The sequence below is a fragment of the Pholcus phalangioides genome, unplaced genomic scaffold, assembly GCF_987345545.1.
Source record: "Pholcus phalangioides strain wild (caught in Gottingen) unplaced genomic scaffold, Ppha-v1.0 ptg000009l_1, whole genome shotgun sequence".
Classification (NCBI taxonomy): domain Eukaryota; kingdom Metazoa; phylum Arthropoda; class Arachnida; order Araneae; family Pholcidae; genus Pholcus; species Pholcus phalangioides.
The window spans coordinates 19,787,964-19,812,201 of NW_028301602.1; the positions used below are offsets into that span (position 1 = coordinate 19,787,964).

A 24,238-nucleotide genomic window follows, 5' to 3' on the forward strand; every position below is an offset into this window, starting at 1 on the left:
CCGCTAAATTTTAGGGCCGCAAAACGGGATAAAAATGATTTGATTACATTTCAATTTCAAAAAATGGCTTTCATTTACATTTTGACTTAAGAAAGCAATATAGCTTAAAATATTGTCTAAAATCTAAAATTCAGACATCGTACCCTCTGGCCTAGGGATTTGACAGGACCTATTTTAGAGGGCCGTAAAAATGTTTTTGCACCGGGCCGCAAAATACTTAACTCCTGCGCGCACACACACAAACGAAGCTTCAGCTCGCCGCGATGTCCTCTAGGATCATACCTCCCCACATTCCAGAGCTGGGCCTCCAGGCTGGGATCTTTGGCCGGCTCCTAATCCAGACTTTTCCCAGGTAGTGTCGTCTTAAGGCATGGGCCCACCCGGGCACGGTCCGGGGGCCTCAGAAAAATCATTTGGCCCGGGGACCCATGATGCTCTTAAGACGGCCATGATCCCGGGTCCCCTCTATAATGAATTCATAGCATGAAAAAAAACAACAAAAATTTTGTGGCAAATTTTGTGTAATTTTCCCGGGCTCAGTCAGCCCCCACCCTTGTGGGGGGGGGGGGGAGCATGCCTAGGAACAGCGACGCATACTTGGTGGGGGGCACCATCTGGCTAGAAAGTACCTGCTACCTATTAACGTTTTTCTTTTGATAATCACCAAATCTTATTATCGTGAAACATCCTATAAATTCGAGGTCCCTGGGCGACAGAGTTAGTTTTAGTTTCTAGTTTCGGCCCAACTCTTCTTTCTTGTCGCGAGCACTGCCTGTTCTCATCATCAAAATAAGAGCACCCTTATGGCAAGTTTGACATGCCAATGCATATGAAATGAGGATGATTTTAATCCTTCAATTGCAATTTGTGCAAGGTGTTTTACTTGGGACGTTGATCAAGTGCTCGCGACACGGGCATCGAGCACTTTAGGGGCTTCGTGGAGCACCGTGGTGCTCGCGAGTAACATGTTGAAGGTGCCTGCTAGCCGTGAGATAGCATTTTTCACTGATGAGCGCGTAAATTCAGACAAGAAAAAAAATTATATTAACAATGCAGAGAGTTTTAGGTTTCGTAAGTGAAAGACAGATGGCGTTGTAATCTCGACAGGATGTAAATCCAAGAGGATGTTGGGTGGCGGCGTTCGGGCAAGTAGAGGAAAGCGAGGAGGGGAGAAAAGAGAGGGGAAAAAAAACTTTGCCTTTTTAACAATGTCGACTTCCGATTCGGGCGATTCCATCGTCGTTGTGTTGCCAGACGACAACAATGGGGGCTAGTGTTGTTTACCGTCCGATGTCCTTTTCTCCTCATCGTGTCCGGCGATTGACGGACATTTCATCTTGAAACAATCGCGTTTGTCGGTCCCGTTTCGAAATATCAATAATCGTTGTTGTTGTTGTTGTTGTTCCCATCAGCTGATCTGATCCTTTTTTTGGTAATCAGTTCGTAAAATAACAAAGGCAACATATATATCTCCCAGAGTTCCGGGTTCCCGCCATATTCCCCCCCCCCTCCCACACCTTCATATTTTTAGTTTCAATTATTATTATTTTTAAATCTAGATGGAGGTGTTGATAAAGTCGACGGATTTTTCAAAGATGTCCCAAATTGGGTCGAACCACGTGCGTTTACGGACGATTCAAGTGAACATTGAGTCAACATGGAGTGCTATGTCAAGAAAAAACAAGTGTGCTTCCGTCTTGTTGTGAACACACGGTAATAGTTCTCTTTTATTATTTACTATTTATTCTATTGTTGTGATTTGATTGTGATTATTCATGAAATAACAATGGTGGTGGTTGTTGGATGTGCTCGGCGGAAATTGGGAGTTGGCCCCTTTGTTTTGTTTGAAGGTGCCTATAGATTGTTACCACTGTTTTTGTTTCTAAGTTACTGTGATGTTTAGTTTACTGATTTGGGGACATTTTTTGGGCCTCACTTTTGACAGGACCATGGGCAAAGAAGCAATTAGGGAGGGCCCTCCATGATGATCAAAGATCTTTTGGTTTGTCAATCAATGTGTATTATTATTATAATCTTTGAGCTCATTCATGTGCATATCCAGGGGAAAGGAGGGCGATTGCCCCTCTTAACAGCTGATTAATATGAGAGAAATTTGTCTAGTAAAATACGGTGTGATTTGATGCACCTACACAATGAGTTGTTTTATCGACACATATTCCTGGATCTGCCTGCCTCCACTCCATTTGCTGCTGAAGTTCTCTGCCTTGGCTCGTATGCAGCTGAAGATGTCTGCCTCAGCTTCTGTCACAGTTAAGATGTCTGTCTTCACTTGGGCACCAATTGAGAGGTGCAAGGATTTGCAATAGGAACTATCACGCTTCCCGAGAGCTGAATAATATGTGAAAATTTGTCTGTCCCGTAAAGCACGGATGAGCCTACGCAATTCGCCCCTCCCGACGCATAACCCTGGGTCTGCACCTGAATTCATTTGCATCTTGCAGAAATCAGGGTGTCCATTTTTCAGCATTGTTTGTCTACAATATTTATGGATGATGTGTCTCAAAACTAAAGTCCTCGTACCACGAGATGAAACTAGTACATCATGTCACTTCCCGAAAAACGATTTTATTTAATTTTTTTAGTTAAAATGATTGTGTGTCAAGACTAACTGGCCAATGACTGACAAGCTTTCGCACTTAGCTTGTCCTTCTAGGAGGGAAAAACAGAATCAGGGCACGAAACACTGTAGCTAAGTTTCATCTCGTTATTAAATGACTATAGGCTACTCCTGCAGAGTTTCCAAGGGTGGCAAAGAGGCTGTTTCACCCTGTCCTGACCACTGGCCGTCTGATGATTTCATGTAGGTTAATGTCAATTTCATTAGACTTGTAAGGAACCACTGCCATTTTAATAGAATTGTAGGCCCCTTTGGCAAAATTATGTTCTGGGTGGTTTCACCCTCCCTAGAGTGAAATGGCTATTGAAAATAAGTAGATGTCTTGAGATACGAATGCTCGAAGAATAAGAAATGGTTTTAAGATTGTTAATGCAGACAGTAATAGTAGTTTGACAGTATAATGGAGGTAATTTTTATTGTGAGAAAGCTAACAGCAATCCTACCAGTTCGTGTACAGTCTTACAAGAATGAGATGAGATTTAGTTACATCGTGTCACTTTGGGTGATCAATTGGAATCACTTGTGTAATTATTGGGTGGTCGATAGTATCCACCCTGTATAACTACCTTCTTTTTGATTCTCACTACAAAACAAATTTGAATTGCAAACTTCAAGGTATACAAAAGGGAAAAAATGCAAACAAAACATTTTACTAAATCAGCGGAATTGCAGCCACACAATGCTCGGCAGCAGAGTTGTCATTAATTGGGATATTAAATAAGCATATCTTGTAATGAAAAATAGAAAAAATATTACCTCACCTTGTGTGCAAAGTAGGTTTTGAATTTTTATTTTCAAACTGGCTACAGTAGTAAATGTCTTAAGAACTCTTTTTCATACATGCAAAGCTACGCATTCAAGGTTTAACTTTGTTGCTGATCAGGTTCTGATTACCAGCCAACAGATTGAAGCGATGTTTCCCACAGTGGGTAATATGGCCGGGGGGGGGGGGCAATGGAATGGTCCAGAGATGTGTAGTAGATAGAAGTTAGTAGTTTGAGAAAGAATCCTATGGGTTGGAAAATTTTTTTTGAAGAAGGGGCCAATGTGGGGGGAACAAAAAGTTTGGGAAACTGGATTAAAGCTAAAACAATTTATACAGTGCATTAAAGATCCTCTCTTAAACTTAGGTTTCACCTAAAAATTCTGCCATTAATGGATAAAATTATAGTGAAATATTTCATTACAATGATACTCAGTACAACGGTAAATCTCTCTACAACGATATTTTTTCAAGTCTAGTTTGGAAATACTTTAATGGTAAACTGCTGCCTCTTGATGTAACGGTAATCCCTCCACAGCGATATTTTTTCTTGGTCTGCAGAGTATTGTTACATCGAGGTTTCACTGTTGAAATATCTGGCATTGGTATAACTTGTCCATAACTTGCATTTACTTATGTTATTGTCCATTATCAATTTGTGATCAGCTCGATGTGCACAATATCAGAAACATATCAATACAATAGTGATCTGAACCTTTTTTTCAAACTTTTGACTCAAGCATTTCATTTAACGTTCATGACACCATATGAATTAGATCCACAAGTGGTTCAGCTCACTGATGTTTCCTCTATGCTCCTTATGACATAGACTAAACATCCCATTGTTCTGTTGAAAACTGATGTTATTTCGGGTGGTCATTATTGTGGCACAGTGGTAAAATGCTCATCTAGCATCATGGTGGTTGCTGTCAGGTCTGCGGGCTAAATCTCAGGGAAGGACATCGTGATAAGTTCTTTTCCTAACAACCCTGAATCAACCACCGATAGATGGTGCTTTAATATGCTCTTGCTGGAAATCCTCTCTGTCCAAAACGAGGACAGAAATATAACATGACTTTCTCTAGAGAGAATGATTTCTGACCCAACTCAATCTGTTGTAAATTGCTGTATGGCAATGTGACCGGAGTTGGTGTGTGGTGAAGTAGAGTAGCCATTATCTGTATTAAAAAATAAATAAATAATATAGTCATTGTATGAAAACATTTAAGCCTGATTTTACCGAGGTCATTGTGATAGAATAGTTGCTATAACATGCGGTAGTGTTGATTGTATGTGTTTGCTTGACGTGTTTCACAAGGTGAATTATTCCGGTGTAACTGGATTTCTTATCAGCCAATCATATTTCTTTCAGGAAAAAATAGTTTAAAATAATGTTTTTGTTTTTTTTAAACTTTTCCAGGACTTTGTGGCAAAGAAACATTTATTTTAACGTGTTTTTCTCTGGTAAAAATTTGGCTCCTTAAAAACTGTTCTGATGCCTAGATTTTTTTTTTGCGATTTTTCAAGCCCTGTCTTAAAATTTGTCTTAGTTTATTAATCACACATATAAAATTGTATGTGCCAATGCCATGTTTTTAGTGCCAAAGTGACCTGGCACTTATCAAGAAGCCCCAAAAGTTTTTAGGTACTTCTGAGAGAAACAGGTGACTCAAAAACAAATCAGAATCACATAGCAATACAGGGTTGGAAACGGATTTGTCACATGATAGTATCCAAAAAACATAGAAATGAACAGCAACACATAAGTGAAGAATATTATTTTATGCATCAAAAATGTAACAATTGTGATATTAAGAGAGGTCACAGGAGGTGTTTAAAGTTTCTGCCATCACTTGCACCCCAAGCCGATGGTTGCACATGGTGTCTTTCAGATGACCACAGTAATCATGTAGATGCTACAATAAGACCCTCCTCACTATTAGGTCAGAAATCTTTCTCTTTAGAGAAAGTCATGCTGTATACTTCTGTTGTCATCTTGGACAGAGGGGGACTTTTGGTATGAGCATATTGTAGAACCATTTATATCAGTGGTTGCCTCAAGTTTGGTAGCGATAGGGCTTATCGCAACTTCCTTCCCTGAGATTGATAAAATCAAATTTTAAGGTGCATTTACGCTATGTATGAAATAATTTAGCCCGTAGATCTGACAGTAGCCTTCATGGTGGTAGACGAACATCTTATACCACTCTGTAATTCGCGCCGCAATACTAAACACCAGACAGGGCCGTAACATGGGGGGGGGAGAGGAGACAGGTGTGGTGCCCTGAGTGCTGGACTAGAGGGGGCACAGAATTCCCCTTTTAATTGCTCCTTCTATATTCCATTAATATAAAGTGAAATACATTGAGGCCTGTTTCATGCAAAATTTGCTGCTGTTCTGTGACGTGGGCATCGTGCTGAACTCTCATTGTGAGGATCCAGGTTTTAACTTTGTGGGCGGCTGGTCGCTGTGGTAGTCGAGTGGTCATAGTGATGGACTCGCATCGCGAAGATCCGGGTTCGAACCCCACCACTGCCACAGTGGTGGTCGGCTGAAGTTGGTTTTCTGTGGTTCCCAATTTCAAGGCGCGAAGGCGAGCTGATCTCCCAGTTAAAAAGTCTTGCAACAGGCCTACAACATTACAAATATTCAATCATTACTCTTCGCTCACAATTTGAAGTATAGATGACAGCACTGAAATATCAGACACAACACTAGCTACACACTCAGACTGTTATGTGCACTCACTTTGTTCCAGACTTTGCCATGAAAGCTGAGCTGGAAGAGATCTCGGCAACCAGATAAGTCCAGTGGCAGAGCCCCTGCGGTTCGTTCATTCAGTTGTCGTCAGCTGAAGTTGGTTTTCCCCGCTCTCTTTTCCAGTTTCAAGGCATGAATCCGAGCTAGTCGCCTGTTTGAAAAAGTCTCTTTGCAGAGAGCAGTTAGACCTTCAATATGATAATTGCATAACATAAAAATTCAGGCACTTGCCATTTTCACTTCAAAATTTAAAATACAGATGGCAGCACCACTAGAACACAAAACGCTCATTATATGCACACACGTCCTTGCATTTACCAATTCGTTCGAAATTCCCCAGAGGAATATTTACAACATCCATTTGTGGTTGATTTTAGTAGCAGATTTCAAAAGTTTTCCATCAACAGGAAGTGTCTGCTATTAAGACGGGTCCATTATAGAGGTCCTTCTGTATTTTTATCATTGCTTTGTGATCTATTTATCAATTATCAATTTATCTCATTATACTATCATTTTTACACCATAAATGCACTATACACTCAGATAATGAAAAATCCTGGCCTTTGACCTGACAAAGGTCCCAGAATAAGGGCCAGTGTCTAATACAGTAAATAAAACCCATTTTCAATGGAATCGCGCAAGAGACAGAGATTTCATAAAGGTTCAATCGATATAATGCATAAAACAATGTTAAAGGGTACAGTTTTTCTTTCCGTTTCTGCGTTAGACAGGTTTTAAATGTGTATTTTGGCATTGAAATCACAGAACCACAATTTTTTTCCATTGAAGACAGGTTTCCGCTTAATATTGGTTCCGTTAAAGACTGGTTTTACTGTATATAGTGGGGGAACCCATGACTAATCTATAGGGTTTAAACTAAATAAAATATTCCTTCAGCCAAAAAAGCTTTATCAAATACTCATTTTGTACCTCCTGTATGCATTTTTCAAAAGTGGCTACTATTTCTTTCGCATTTTGCAAAAAATGTGACCATAGCTTCAACCCTGCTACTCTACTTACTGTTATTTAACCACCCAAGCACCTTATAACCTTCTGAAGAATTTTTTTAACAAATTAGTGTTTGCTGGAAAGTGTTGTGGTATATATTGGGTACATTTTTGTGGCCCTAACATATTGATGTGTATGAAGGGTTTCCACAAAACCCCACGCCCACCTCGAAAACATTCCTGAGGAATTTGAACAAATTGGTTGCATGTGTGAATGTGTTGTGCACCTGACATGAAGTTTCTTTCTGAGAAATGGTTGTGATGTGATTAAAGAGCTTGTCTCTCCAATCTACCTTCTGAATTCGGAAGCATCAACTCTGTAGGTCAAGGGTCTGCCTACTGTCTATGGAAGGCTTTTTTTTAACAAAAACATTGGCTCATTTCTGCCCCTCAAACACAGTAAATCAACTTTAACTGACAGCCAATTGCTAGTATGGAACCTGCATCCTTTCAAAGCAAAACTTTTCATGGGTGCCCCCCCCCCCAGTATATGGGGGCTACTATACACCTCATCAGCATTAGAAGAAAGTCTCATTCGCAACCAACAAGGTCCTGGTCTAATTAGCCCTCGTGTGCAGAAAATGATCATGGTGTGACAAAACTGATCAAATGATCATAACCAACAATTCATTCTTGCTAGGTAAACACACTGGTATAAGAAAACCTTCCCCATCTTCAAATATTTATTTCAATTTTGAAAACTTTTGTGGCAAACCTTTTCATGCCAATCAATGACACATATGCTGCAAGTCGGTCACCCTTTGCATAGTTTTTCTTGAACATCCACGAGCAATATCAAAATTTGTTATAGAAACAATTTCTAATTCCCACTAAAAGTAAACACACACCTAGTACACATTCCTCTGGCCGATTTTTTGAATGAAGTAGTGTGTTAGAGGGAATTTGCAAGTGTCGTAACGTTTTTATGTTTAAGGTATGCTTGTTCTAAGTGTTGCCATCTATTCTTTAAAAAGTGGAAGTAAATGAGGCAGATGAATTTTGGTGTTTTGTAAGGAATTTTTAGCGAGTCTACTACTACGTAACCAGACATGCACCTCATCCATACTCCTCTTCAGAACTTCTGACAAATTGTTACATGTTGGAATGTGCGTGTCTGTGTTTTAAAGTTTGTTTCTATGTAATGCTTGTTATATGTAGTGCTGCCATCTGCCATCAACTTTTCTAACCATGAGTGAAGTGTAATGATTGAAGATTTTATCGCTATATGCCTGTTGTGTGCTCCCTGTTAAGATACTTTTTAGAATGGGATCTTGGTTTACATTCGCATCTCTAAGACAAATCATATGAGCGTGTGCACAAAATCAAGGGTCAGTACAACAGTCACTAAATTAAGTGAAAAAATAAAAATATCAAGTGCCAGCTTAGCCCCAAAACATATTGTATTTGATTAAATTTCCAAAAATAATTTAATGAAAATATTTTAGACACTTTTTTTCTCAAGGAAAAAAAGAATTATGCTTGGCTCCTAAATTATTTTTTGACTTACCAAGCCCTTGATTAAGTTGCTGAAAAATGATCTTTTACTATCTCAAGAACTGAAAGCATCCTGGGGATGCAAGCTGTTTTGGAGAAATATTAAGGGGCAAATTGTTTAACCCAAGTTCTTTTGATCTGAAATACATTTCTTTGCTCAGTGCTGGTTATTAAGTTTCATCAAATACATATTAATAGATAGTTTTTCCTCTGAGCAGGGGTTTTCAACCTTTTGGACACTGCTGGTCAAAGTAAAACTTTTTATAGAGCCTGCAGGTCACCAATTCATATATGTATGGTAGTATTTATAATTGTAAGTTCTTAAAAAGACTCAAAAAATAATAATTAAAAACCGTTAATGTGTAATGTTAAGTGTATTTGCATTTTAATGGACGAATCAACATGCTCCTAAGTCAATCAGGCTCTAAGTTATTGCTAACATTTATTTATTCTGATCAAATTTTATAAACTTTTAAATCATTTCGCTGATTCTGAGAAGTTTTCAATTAATTATTTCTTTCTATAATTCTAAAATTATTTCTTTCTAAAATTCTGCAATTAACTCATTTCTTTCTAAAACTCAGAAATCATCACTTTCATGAATGTGTTTCAATTTTTTTTCATAATATTTCTAAATTCTGTAACTGTATCCTTTTTTGAACGTCGGACCAATGCATAGATCTCCCAGGGCTACATGGGGACTGCGGGTCTTGTGTCGAAGACTCCTGCTCTAAGCTGTAGATGTATGAACAAGCAAAATTTCCATCTTAACTTGCTCACAACCCTAAACACATCTACGAATGTATTTTTTTAAGATTCCTAAAATTTTATCACTAATTTCTTTAATTTATAAAATCTCCAGTGTATATGACATTGTTCTCAGCGACCTGGAAAGTCAGGGAAAATGTGAAATGTTTGGTAAAGGTCACAGGGAAATATGCAAATATTTGATAAAAGTTCTGTGAAAGGGAAAGAAAACAAACTTGTGAAAAACAAAAATTCGGAACGTTAAGATTTTTAATTGTATTTCTTTTTTCCGGAGTTTTGATGAGAGAAATGGTCAAAACAGATTTTGCTGGGAACCCTGTACGAGTATCATGTGTCGAAAAAACTTTAATTCATCAAGTCAGTTATTAAAGTAGATTAAACATTAGAGACGCCTGAACTCGTTTCACAAAACAATGTTGAATTTATGAGTTAATCGAAATTAATTATACCGATATCGGAATAATATCGTAAGTTAGCCTTACACAATTCATAATACCTAAGCTCGTTTTTCATGACTTAATCTCTGTCCTCCGGTAGTCGTATTTCTCCCCGTGACTTGACCTAGTAGCATGTTCGTGGTCCTCTGGTGGTCATTCCGCGGCGTTTCGCATAGGTATGGCCTGGATATGGAAATTGTCTGAGGTCGAAATGATTATGCTGGTGAAAATTAAGTTTATGAATATCAAACCAATCTAGATATTTTTTTTCTTCTCCCTCCTCCTTTTCTATGTTATGGTAATGTGTTACCTTGAAGGAAATGATTGGGCAATGAAGATTGGCAGCATCAGAAAATTTCATTTGAAATGACGAATTTTTCCCACCTTCCTCCAACCCGTTAGGCAATAAACTTTGTTTTTCTCTAACATTTGATAGATTTAGACCAGTGTTTCCCAAACCCATAACTTCTATAAGAGTTGTTTTTCCCTTTCGGAATTTTTCCACGGTGCCCATGTCAGAATATACAGCTACCCAACAGTATGGTTGGATACTTTGTGCATTTGAATTTTTTAACAATTCGAATGATATCTATCCCTGGCCACCCTATGTGTAGGGTCACACTAATGTCCAGCCCTACTTTACCGCATACCAACTCCGGCCATATATCGTCATACAGCAATTTCCAACCAGTGGAGCTGGGTGAGAATGTTTTTTCTCAAATACATTAAAACCCCTGTGGGTACTCGTGGGACAAAAAAATTCGCCCGTGAAAGAGGAATGACCGCATCAGAGTGTGTTTTTGTTAAAACTAAAATACGGTATTAATAAAGTAACTGAAATGGTTCTTTGTTTGCAAATTGACGAAATTCTAACAATATAAGATGCGTTTAAAGTCATGAAAATACATAATTATTGCACAGGTACACAATTAAAATTACAAAAGAAATACAAAGTTTACATTCAGAATGATGTAATTCTTAATTCTGTATGTAAACTTTGTATAATATTTATTTTGTAATTTTATGTATCTGTGCAATAATTATGTACTTTCATGACTAGATTTTGTAAAAATTGATCAATCGATGTTTGGTGGGTTTCGCTGAGTTAACTCCTTCCAACATTGGCCGCATGCGGCCCTCGGGGCCAGCTGTCTCTCGGTCACCCGTGATATATATCATAGCGTGAAACCATAGTAAATGTACGAGCAGCAAACTGGCATCGGAATTGCCCAACAGAACAAACTTCAAGCAAAATTTTCATTGAAAAGTAACAAAAAAATTTGATCAAATATTAAAACCTGTGCTGCCATCTAGTGAGGATACTTTTAACCAAAATAGCAACTAATGGTGTCCGTACAGAAGTTTCAGTCAAATGGACCGAACTGTGAAAGCTTCCCCTTACTGCAATGAAGCACCAGTGACTTCACTGGCTTCACTCTGGTGCAATGTTCCTTGGTGAATATTTGCTTCCAAAATACTCTCCAAGGATACTAATACGCCAACGCGTGTTGAGACTTGGCGTATTTGCCCAATGTGTGGGTGAGACTGATTTGACGATCATTGAAAATGCTAGAACGGCCACACTACTCGCCCATGACCAACCTTGGAACATATTGGGTCAGGCTTGCGAAAAGAGTGTGGTCTCAGCTTTAGACAAAAGTTTTTCAACGTACGGCCCTCAGACCATTTCTGTCCGCCATCCCTTTTGAAGATCAACCGGTCAACCCTGCCCCAGTAGTCATTTGCAAATTTTTGCTTCCAATATTTGCCTTCTCCGATACAAAAAAGTAGCATAAGCTGGCTACATACTGGCTCAATGCTCCCAAAACAATTTAATTCACCAACGTGCGTTGTGACTGTTGGCGTTCTTTACCAGTGTGTCCAAGCTGATTGGAAGATCATTTCTGGTCGACCAGCCTTCTAATTCCCTCCAGCCTCTAACATTTGACGATTATTGGTAATGCTGGAGCGGACATACCATTCGCCCGTGAACAACGTTGGAACGTATTGGGCCAGGCTAAGCATGAGTTTGGCCCTGGCTTTAGACAGGCTTAGTCATTCGTGTCACGTTGATTTGTTTGGTGCAACGTTAAAATAACTGGTGTGTGTGCGTTGTTTGTATACGTAGATTGTGATCTTACAACTGATTTTATACTTGTTATGATTGTAATGTAAATTTTTTTTTAAATATAAATTGTCAGAGGTATATCCAGTCCGTGAGGACAATGAGCCGATATGGCGTGGATATGTTTCGGTTTGGTGGTGTTGCGTTGTATCATACAAATCAACGTGACTAAGCTTGTCTAGAGCTGTCTTGTCTGACCGGTGTGCATCCAGACCGGTTAGACACGACAAGAAAGCTTCAGACAAGTTGTCATTTTTGCTCGCATTGATTTGTATGAAGTTTAATGCAGTGTTTTCCAAACGGTGTGCTGGGGCATCGTGATCAGCTGCTTAGGGCGTCTAGATGACGAGAGAGAGAATCAACCTATTTCTTTATATTATACCATAACTTCTATAAGAGTTGTTTTTACTCGAACAATCTAGGTGTGTACGTACTCAAGGGTGCCGTAAACTGAAAAACCACTGGCTTGATGGTAACCAATATAGCCTTGTAACGTATAATTAGTGTATCTTTTGGGCTTCATTAAAATTCTCAAATGTGGCCTGTACTGTATGGGAAGCTGAAGATCGCTATGTTAGACTTGGCCAATTTCGGTTACAGAATTTAAAAGATTTTTTTTGTCAAAAGAAATCAATCGATTTGCAATCACAAAGGTTAACTTCATGGTTTCAAGTTGATGTTGTGCTTCAAAGCCTTTTTTTTTTCTGTTTGCAGTTCCATTTCGATCTAGACAAGTTTTGTAATCTTCGCGGTTCTACATCTGTTTCATCCTGTGGCGAAGATTCCCTTCCTTTTTGTTGTTGGCATTCATTGCTCTTTGCGTTGAGATCTCTTCCCCGTTAGTCATTCACTAAATTTAGAATCATCGCGCAAAAACTTCTCGGATAGTGTGTATTTGTCTTTATAGAGAGAGAGAGAGACACACACACACACACTGTGAGACGCTTTTTACAGGTTTAGCATATGAGATGTGCGTGGTGAAGAGGAGAAGTGGCAGAATCGCGTGTGTGGAATATATTTTATGCGCACTTTCGGATTTTTTAGCTGGCACGACCTCAAAATGTCAAACAGCCTCAGAAGTTCTTGTTTTCATTTTTTTTCCTCTTTCTCTGTCTCCAGAAAGTCTTGTGTGGCCTGAGCCATATATCTTGTATGTGTACGCGTGCATGAATACCTCTCACTTCACCTGGACTTAAACAGATGTTTTAACTTTTGTTGATTATTGTGACTTTCTCTTGAACCTTGAAATGCATCGGTGAAAACAAAGGAGGATTTCTTCGGAAATATTACACATAAATTCATCCCCGGAGTTTTCTAGGTTTTTTTAGATAGCCGGCCGCAAAATAATGTCTGCTTGACACACAAAAATGGTATTGGTGGCTCTAATGTGTAGGTAGATCAAGGTTGTACGCCGAATTTACTAGCGATCTGCTCGATTGCTAATCGAACAAGAGCTTTGAAGTGTGCAACTGCACCTGACATATTTTTGTACCAATCGTACACAAGCACTAGATATACACTTGTGCCTATATAAACCCGAGTTAAGTTTTCAATTAGGAAGTTACCAGGACATATATTGAGATTAGTACTTTCAATCAATTCTCACAGATCAATTTGAATCGAGCCAATCATCAATTTGTGTCAAGCCGATATTTTGTGCTAGCTTCTCTGATCGCATCTTCTTGCTGAAATAATTTTATTTAGTGATACTTCAAATTTTTTCCATTAGACCGCAAACACCATTTTTCCATTCTAAACCAAACACCATTTGTTTACCGAAATGGGTTAGCAATTGCTAAATTTAGATGTGACCAAAAAAATCAAGTGATATTGAACTCGTTTACCCTCACGATTTGTTGTTGATTGTACGAATTGCGAGGTGATAGGTTTTAGTCACTGGCATTCCGTAACTATTATGATAAGCTCTAATCTAGATACGAATAGCGAAAAAATGGCTTTATGGAATAAAATATTCCAATATTTTGTTTTTTCAGTATTTTTCTTATAGTAATAGTTCACGAATGTGTTTCCCTTCATGATGTCTATCAAAAATCGAAATCCGTACGTATACAGGAATTGATGATCTTTCTTTCACAGGAGTTGACACGAATTTATCTTTACTAAATTTTATAATTGTAAACATTTTTGGAATTGAAAATCGAAATGATATCTTCCATTCTGATATTGGGTTTTAACCAGGACTTGACAAATCCCAGGCCGCCATGGCAACCAAAAAAAATTTGGGGCCTAAATTTTTTTATGTCCAATTAGTAAATTGCAGTCCGAGAACTCCGAATTTTCCGAATTTATGTCATCATGTTTATCAGTATGGAAAAGTCCCGTAAGATTCGAATAAAAACTATTTAATTTTAGACAGTTTTCTCGAAACTGTAAAAGAAATTACTCCTAGGAAATTTATCTGGCACCCACATTTTTTCCAGCTTTCAAGTGCTTATTACATTTATAATTTTTATAATTATGCAGAGGGCAGGGAATATTGTTTTCGTAAAGTGGGAGAAAATTCAAGGTATTTCTCGTAACGTTGCGATGATTTCGGGAGAAACTGATCGTATATCCATCCTCGTCTCTTCTCAGCAGTAGGGAGTGATATGCAAATCATGGTCACGTGCTCCCGGTGTCGTCGCCTCTGAGTGTTTTTCTATATATATATATTTCCTCTAAAGAAAACATTTTTTTTCATTTTGCATTGTAAGCATTATCTTCCATGAAACTTTAGTGCGTGCTGTTTCTAAATTCTATATATTTTTTATTTGTTTTGTTTCAATGTCGAATGATAACGAGCTTGATTTCGTCCCACGAAAGTATCGGAAATCGTTTCACGTGATACGGAAACGTAAGTGAAATTATTTTATTTTTAGTAGGGAATGAGAGTTTGTCGTTATCTTTCCTGTTATTATTTAGTTCAGCATGCAAATTAACGAAAGAAAATTCCGCGAATTATATTTTTGTGCGTAAATTGCTTCCGAATAGCGATTCTGTTTCCGCACCGCAATTGTTTTGGAAATGAGAGCGTAAACATGAATTTGTAGACTTCGGGTATGGCAAGGGCCCTCATTTCAATAAATTTATTGTGCAAAAATTCCCGACTCTGTATAAAATGTGATACAAATATCACCGTGATCTCCTGCGGCGACGTAAAATACGCATATACAAATTTCCCTACCTTGCAAACATTTTTTTTTTTTTAATGTCAGCACATGCTAGTTTTATTCACCAGTTTTGAAATCTTAGGGGATAAAACAGGTTGTTGGGTCACCTTTTTTTAGAAAAAAATGTCGATTTAATTACTCGCGTATCTTTGTAAAAGTGTTTTTTTTCAAAAATGTTTGTAATCCAACCTCTCAGATTGTCTCTTATCAGCAAAAAAAAATAAAATCTTTCTTTTGCCTTTGACGTATAATCCGCGGGTTACATGCAACGAAATTACCGTAATGCAGGTCTCTGTTTCAGCAGTCTTGTAATCGGACGTGATTTCAAGATTCCTGTGCTTTCAGTTGAATTCATTCACCACGAAGTTTCGAAAAATAAAAATTATGGCGTTGAGATAATATTGCCTATACAGTACCCCCTCGTTATATCGCTGATGTTGGAAGACAGTGAAATATAACCGATGACTTCATCTTGGTTCTATTAAATTTTTAACAGCTGTTCTTGTAAAAGATCCGAATTGGTCTTTACAAGATGAGAATCGCTGGTATCCAATCGGGTGTTATCAAAACATTTCACGGCACCACGTTTGAGAATTAATTTCTCATCCCCTTTCACACCCAGAGCTAATATATGGGAGGTTTGTTTGTTTAATCGTTTTTTCACGCTGTAGGTATTTTTGTTTCACCTCCAGGAGTTCAGCCCCGACTTCAACAGTAACACTCACAATCCTTGAAATCAGTGTTGAACTCCCTTAGGTTAAGCAACCCGCACATTAGGGCGTGCAGAATTATACAATATACCAGGGCTTGACTGGTATATTGTACAAGATCCCAGGTCACCATGGCGACTGTAAAATCTGTGTTGGCGCCAAAAATTTTCCATATTCCGATTGCTAAGAATGGCACAAAATTTTCTGATTTCATAACATCTCAACCTGAAAAGGGCCTATCAACTCTGAGAAAAGCGCATTATTTAGGACTGTTTCTTAAAAGATTTGTCTGGCTCCTAATTTTTCAAAATTTGTGAAGCCCAACAATATACATCAGGGTCGAAATTGGGGGGAGGAGGGGCAAATGCCCCGGGCGGTGAAATTTAGGGGTGGCAGTTTTAGGTGGGAAAACAATTATAAAATTAACGAATTATAAAGGTGTAGGGGCGGCAAAAATAGTAATTACGGCACTAATAAACGTATACTGGGGATTTGAAACCAGGTATAAATTCTAGGTGTTACTAAAGCGAGCTAATCAAAGTACCAAAAATTTTCCATTTCCGTGAGTTTCACCATTAAAACTAAATTTTTATAAATTATACACCGTTTATAGACATCGTATACGGATCGTCGCACATCATACATTTATTCATGGGTCTGTTAAAAAACCAGATTCACGTTTTTTAACCAATCTGTAATGACGCTGACTCGGAATCAGAAAACCTGCCACACTATATTCATAAAAAAAATTCAGGATTTATGCCACTGGGCAACGGAGTGACTTGCAGCATCTGAAACCAGCGTGTACTACCTTTGTGCCCTTAGACTGAGCGCACGCTTGGCCCAGTAGTCATTTGCTTCCAATGTTTACCTACCCCTGCTGTAAGGAAACACCAGTGGCATACACACTAGCCGAATGCTCGTTGGTGGAATTTGCTTCCAGAACCGTTCAACACGCCAACGCGTGGTGTTGTCTGTCTGTTAGCGTTCTTCGACCATGTGTGGCCAGTCTGATTGGAAGATCGGGAAGGAAGGCGGCTCTCTCCCCTTTGACTCGGGCTGGAAGGTCCTGGTCGTTCTCTTCGACCAGCCTTCCAATTTCCAACCATCATTCCCAATGGTGGAGCGTCCACACTACTCGCCCATGATCAACCTTGCAAAGTATATTGGGCCAGGCTTTAAACAGGCTTGGTCATTGTTGTTCACGTTGGTTTGTTTGGTGCAACGTTCAAATTTGTATGACTGATGTGTCTTGTGTGTGCCATACAAATCAACATGAACAATGTCTAAGCTTGTCTAGAGCTGTCTTGTCTAACCGGTGTACATTCAGCCTTGGGGCTTGATATCGTGAGTCATGTTATCGCTTGATACATTTGGTAGAAATCGCATTTTGACTTTTTACAGAAATCTTGGTGTGCGCTCAACACCAAAGCGATTGATATCCTATTAATGCGTTGTTTTGCTGTTACATGAAAATAAAATTGATAACAAAACACCTGTATTCCAAAAAAAAAAAAAAAAAAAAGTTACCGTCGAGTCTCCCATACAACGGAGTTCCATAAAAATACCTCGGAGAAATTATGAATTTTGAATATCCCGGTATATAAAAAAAATCCGTTGTACAAAAATAACGCTGTCCTGAGTATCGCGCGCATCTAGCCGAGTACCACGCATAGCGTTCGGTAGAGATTATAAACGTTAAAAATATTTTCTTGGTTGTCTGTGAAGTGGCGTTTTACAGTAAAACCCCTTTTCGGTCACCGGTGGGACAAAAAAAATTCGTGCGTAAAAGAGAAGTGACCGTTAATCTGGGATTTGAAATGCATTCTTTTATTATACAAGGGGAAAATATTATTGGCCGTAAAAGAACGGAGGAATCTGGGGAGAGGGGTGTCCGTTAAGAAAAGTTTTACTGTATTTGGTCTATGACGGAGATGCTCTGCCCCGCTAAGGAACTACTTCACCAAACACCAACTCTGGCCATATCGCTATATTGCAATTTACTGCCATTAGTGAGATGGGTTGAAAGTGAAGTCGCTGTCTATCGGTGGTCGCCTCGAGTTCGTTGGGGAAAATATTAAAAAGTGATGCTAACAGCACGCGGTGTTCCCAGGTGGTCACCCTCCCAAGTACTAACCGCGCCCGATGCTGCCCCCCCCCCCCCCCCGCTAAGGAACTGTGACCGGCGAAAAGTTTCCGTAAAAAATATATCGATCCGCGCAATACGATAAGTATACCAGTATGTGGTAATATATATCTGGCCCGCAGAGTGAAAAAGTTAGTGACAGACCCCTATTCTATTATCTCTGAGCGAAATACGTCAGCAGCAACATCGGGTTCAATCACCATATTTCTCTTTTATTAAAACTTACAAAAAATCTTCTCATTTTCCCCTCCGAGTTTTCATGAATTTCATTTGAAATCAACTCCTTTTACGCAGAATGTCAGTTTCTTCAGCTTTGAATATCGATATCGCTTTTCAAATCACGGTAAAATTGTCTGAATGTATTTTTTCTTATTTGTTGCCAAAATCCGTGTCGTCCCTCAGGATGTTTTTTTTTTTTTTTTATGGAATTTCCTTAATTTATCCCCCATATTTCTTCTCGCATCCTTTATTAATGACCGGACTTCCCATTCAGCGGCCCGGTGCGAAAAGAGTTTTGCGGGCCTCCTCAATATTACGAGAGATATGTTAGAGGGGGGTTAGGCCCAGAGATTAGCTCATTTCTGCTCTATACATCCACCGAAATTAAATTTAGAGAAGACATTTTGATCTAGCATGTATCTCGTTAACGTGAGGCTCCTTATCCACCTGCGCTATCCAATATGCCCAAGCGTTAAAATGGCACTGCTTTCTGGAACCTCCTCAAAAAGGTTTGCACTTCGTCTGATATTCTGACGGGTCCTTTTTTTTCCCGAGGACTGATGGTGTCGTTAAGACCATGAACTGCCCCCGCCCATATTTAGAAAGGCCGACAGTGCTCTGGGGGGGGGGGGGGCGCTTAGGTATCGGTGTCATATTCCTCTTCAATATTTAAAACTACAAATTTTATTGAATACCAATATGAGGAGCCAACAATAACTCTTGAGGTTTGAGTCTGTTTGAGGTTTTGTCAAAAGTCAAGACCCCATTCAAGAATGTAGGGGCCTCGTGTGTCAATCAATAAATCGTCATTTTTTTCATCGATAGATCAATAGAATTTCAAGTTCTGGCCTTTTTAAAGCAGTTATCGTAAAATATACGTAGTCAGTACAATAAAATCTAGTTTTACGGCCCCTAATATTTTGCGGTCCGGTGCGATTGCACTTTTCTTAGGGTACGTCCATAGTGAACCGCTTCTCGCTACTCGCTTTATCGCGGCTGAAAAAAGATCGTGAAAACTCATTGGGGTGGCCATACTGCGCCCGCCTACCTGCATTTACCGGCTCAAACTGCTTTTACTCGCTTTAACCGGAATTAATCATTATTTCTTTTTCTCGCTTGACCGGCTCACCGCTTGCACTTTAAAACGGATATGTTCCTCGTATTCGTTTCGTTATTCGTATTATAGTGGAATAGTAAATCGACGGAGTTTTTGTAACGATTAATTATAGTTATTACTAATCGTTGATTAATTATGACATAATAAAAGCGAAATTGTTAATCATTAAGTAATTAAGTAAAATTAACAATTATTGTGAATCCAATTGGAGTTTTTATGACGAATAATTATTGTTAATACTTATCGTTAACTAGATATGACATAATAAAAGCGATATCATTAAGTAATCATTAATTAAGGTTAATTAACGATTATATTGAATCCAACGGAGTTTTTATGACGACTAATTATTGTTAATATTAATCGTTAATTAGTTGACATAATAAAAATGATATCGTTAATTAATCAAAATTTCGTTTGATTTAGTTTTATCGTTAATTAGTTTATTAACTAATTATCGATCATGATTTAATTTTATCGTTAATAAACTAATTAACGATAAAACTAAATTAAACGGAATTTTGTAACGATTAATTTTCGTTTTTCTAATCGAAAATTTGTTGTGGCACTAAAAGCGAAAAATCGCTGATTTATCATCAATTAATTAAATATAATCGGTGATTACACTAACCCATTGCAACTTCAAGGCGAGTCCTATTCATTTCATGTAAATTCGTCATTCTTTCATGTTTAATTTTATGATAAATATTTTTTGTTGTCAACAAAAACACACACAATAGATCCCCACGTGATAGCTCCATGATGCCAACTGCTCATGCAGGCAGACGCTCCCGCGAGTCGTGCACTATAACCACCACCAGCTAGAATCGCGCGGGATCATCTCGCCTTCTTACAACTGCCGCGGTTTAAGCAGTAAAGCGAGAAGCGGTGCACTATGGACGTACCCTTGCTTTCTTAAAGCCGTTATTACACTACAAAAGTTTTATAAAAAAAATTCAACTGATAAACTTATTGGTTGCATTCTAGCGAATTTAACCAGTAGGCTTATTGGTTATTTTTTCAAGTTTTGTAAAAGATCTTTTATCAAATTTTTATAGTATAATCACGACCTTAGTCCGGCCCTGCCTTTACCTTGGGAAGATGCACTAAATATTTTTTTATATTTTCGTAATTCCCCGTGTAGTTCATTTCGTGGTTCTGAATTCCAATTAAAAACTTGAAGCCATTTTTTTTTCAAAAGAATATAGGGCTATTGTAGATGTCCGTCCCCGCTCTTTTTTGCTGGTCAAGGCAGGTTGTCCACGACCGGCGGGAAGAAACATTTCTGCAACCTAATGATCTCGTTTTACTCTTATGAATCCGTTATGTCCTTGCCAAGTCTTTTTCCTGAGTTCAAGAGCGGAAAAAAAAACGAGCACTTCATTCGAATTCCAACGAAAATAAAATTTTTTATTTATAGAGCGTTTTTGTTATACAGGGAGGGCGCCGGTTTTCTGACCAGCTGGACAATAAATATCTTATCAAAATAGAAATTGGGGAGTGGGGGGGGGGGAGAGAAATACCAGGGCTCAAAGACCTATTGAGAATTTTTTTTTTTTCATCATTCAAACTGGCGGATCGCAACGGTCCACTTTCATGTTTTTCGCTATGAGGTCAGCAAAGCGAGATTGAGGAAGAACTGATTTTTATTTATTTTATTTTTTTTCCTCTCTTTCCATAACTAGTTGCTGCTTGTTATTCCGTGGCCGATTCAGCCATCGTATCAGTGAAAACCAGACCGACTTCCCTCTCGGTGCTGTCGTTCCGAGGCGACCTACTCTCTCTCGGATTCGAACAGAATCTTTTATTTTCCTTCACATGTCCCGTACCTTTCTTCTGGTTAGTTCTTAACTCGGATCAGTAGGTCGATGTACGACTGGGTGCCTTGTAATTTGGAGGGTTTTTTCTCTCTCTGTGATCTCTCCACTTAGCTCGGAGGCGAAAAGAAAACAAACACAACGGGATATTACAGCCCTTTCGCTTCTATTCCTTGGAGCATAACTAGGCTCTTTTAACATTTCGGCCGCGCACACGCATATATACACACACCATTGCTACTAATCCGTTCATTGACTTCGAGACGAGTGAGAGAGAGATAATGATGATAAAAGAAAAGCCTCCTACTCTCTCGGGCTCGTCTATTTAACTACTGACCCACTTGCGTACACAGTACGTGGTGCTTGCGGTGGATTTTCATCGGCGCTATACGGATTGCCTGTATGTCTTTCTCTCTCTCTCTTCCTCGCCACGGTTTTATCTTGTAAAAAATATAAAAATAAAAACTAGGCATTGCCGTACCTAGACCCGAAAGAGACTTATTTTCATTTTTTTTTCGGTTCGTTTGATGTGCGAAGTTGATAATGGCGTATCTATTTCTGGTGCGATCTTAAGAATTATCTTGGCGTTAATAATTCGGTCTTGTTGGAGCGGAACTTTCAAGTTCCCCGTAACCTTTATATTGCTCAAGGAAAATGAAAACGCATCGGGGAAAAAACGTAGTTATAATGTAGCAAACCGTGTTTTAGTGGATGAAAATAGTGATCGGTGAATTTAGTGATCGGAAAATAAACTATAAATTTTGGTTTTACAAAAACTTTAATCTTTTGTAATAGGCTGTACGTACAAAATGATTTTTTACCAGATGAATCAAAATTGGATAATTTTACTTCGTGCAAATTGAAATGATACAGTAAATTATCCCATATCCGGGAAAACCAAATTTTTTTTTTACAAGTGTATACCTCACATTTGGAGAAACGTTTTTTGCTGATAAGGTGCACACGATGTCGCTGACCAAAAAAAAGGTGCCAATAATTTGATCTAATTTTGTTAGATGTGTAATTGTACAAAATAGAAAACGGAAACCACCTTTAAAATGCCACATTGCAGTTGATCTGACAGATTGGGCAGAGATGGAAACGTGTTTGCGAACAAAGCCCTCTGTACAGAGCTAGGTGGGCTCAGCGTTGCCGAAACAAGATGGTTTAAGGACACGAAATATCTCGCAATTGCCGAAACAAAAGGCGTAAAGTTGGGCGATATATATGTACATGCTGCTATTCCACTAACCCAAGTAAAGCGTCCTATACATCCTCTACACTGCACTAATTGAGGCATTTAAAAAGTAATGTTACAACGAACTTTTCTATGTAATTAAGATGGAGTAGAGAAATAAAAATTCAATGCAGCAATTTTAACTGTCCGTTCATGAAAAGTTTCCATTGTGAGTATCGGTACCGCAATGTCACATGAAATGTTTGGAAATTTTGGGATGTTTATAGGATGCACCACATATGCACTGTTTTATTTTGCTTGTATACCATCCCTTGAAATGTTTGGAAATTGTGAAATGTGTATGGGATGCACATATGTGTACTATTTCATTTTGCATTTTTAAACGTATTAAAAATATGTTTCCCGGTGATGACTTTACGGTTAGAAATCTCGTAGGAGACATGGGGATCGAGCCCCATGTCCTAACGGGTGGTTAGTTAGCAAATATAATTTTTTATACGTGGGACAGGTGCAATCGTGTATATCGCAGCTAATATAATCAAATCCAAATAAAATGTGTTAAATTAAAACCAATCACATGTATAAAACCAGTAATAGGTCAATAAAAATCAGCAGTGCAACAACACCAGAGGATTTCACTGCTTTTCAACGTTTGGATGTGTTTTTCTGACGTAGTCAATGTCCCTAGAAATTCTTTGAATACCTCCTTCACCGCGGAAAGGGTGGGGCACTAAATTACTTTTCAGTGATACAGCCTGGGCTACCTATAGTTGTCTTTTAAAACGGCGATTCCCGAACGGTGTGCTGCGTCACTTTAGGGGATCGCGTGATCGGTCAAGGTTGCCATGATATTTTAGGGATGAAAATATTTTGAAAATAGAAATTTTAAGACTGATTTTGAACCGGTGCATCATGGAGCTAAAACTCTTCGAAATCGTGCCGAATGGATTTGGTGTTTTATTTCGCTGAGCATTCTTACTTGTGCATGATATTTTGTTTATTGGTGTGTAACTGTGTCTGTAAAATATTTCATATGCTGGCGATAAGAAAAGTGAATAAAGACAACTAAATGCAGGCTTTCTCTGGGTAGTTTCTCGTGTAGCTCGTAGCTACTAGGACAGTGTTTCCTCAAAGTGTGCGTCACGGCTCCTGGGGCCGTCGCCAACCTTTGTCAGGAGCGTCGTGGCGAGCTGGAGGTATTGATTTGAGTGCCTATTTATGCTTTGAAGTGGTTCTTTTATATTGGAAAATGTCTACCAAACTATTCTTGGGAGCCGCAGATGACCCATGAATTGAACAAGGATGATCAGGGTGACAACGGTTTGAGATCCACTGGAGTAGGGAATCGGTAGTGAGGCCTAAACTTTGATTGTTATATTGAAGATTGGAGTCTGTCATCTACGGATGACAATTTCGATTTCATGACGGCGGCGTGACTTCCAACCTGGTAAGGAGTCATCAAGTCCCAGAAAAGTTTAAAAACAATATTCAGGACTAAAGAGATTTTTGCTCATTCTTCAACACATCTAGGGAAAGCCGGGGGGGGGGGATTTTTCTTTCAAAGTTTGCCTCTATATAATATCCAGAAAGTCTTTTTCCCTAAACATTTAGGACCGTTTTTCTTGAGGGAAAAAGTTATGCTTCGCGCCTAAGAAATTTCGCTGGTGATTGTTTTCCATTTTTTCTAATTTTTTTTGGTAAATTAATTTAAAAAATCTCATTCATATTAGGAAAGGTATGATGATGATGATGACATTAACTCGATCAACGCCTGAATCAGCTTAATCCTGCTGGAAACGGCGACTTGACCGCAGCAAAAAAATTGCTACCGCAGGGAGTCCCCCATCGAGGGGCTAGCGCACCAAACT

The 24,238-nt window shown here is 38.7% G+C and overlaps 1 protein-coding gene across 2 annotated transcripts in view; it reads left to right on the top strand.

The window, feature by feature from the left end:
- The first annotated feature begins 1,182 nt into the window (after positions 1-1,182).
- Positions 1,183-24,238, top strand: part of smg (sterile alpha motif domain containing protein 4 smaug) — a 105,696-nt gene continuing 82,640 nt past the window's right edge. The window contains exon 1 of one of the 2 annotated variants that reach the window (XM_089235709.1): positions 1,183-1,713. Coding sequence is in view for 1 of the 2 variants with exons in the window: in XM_089235707.1 (XP_089091833.1) it covers positions 14,778-14,847 (70 nt within the window). In the remaining variant the exon portion in view is untranslated. Of the gene's footprint in view, positions 1,714-14,751; positions 14,848-24,238 lie in introns of those variants that run through there. The other variant, XM_089235707.1, reaches the window with a different exon arrangement.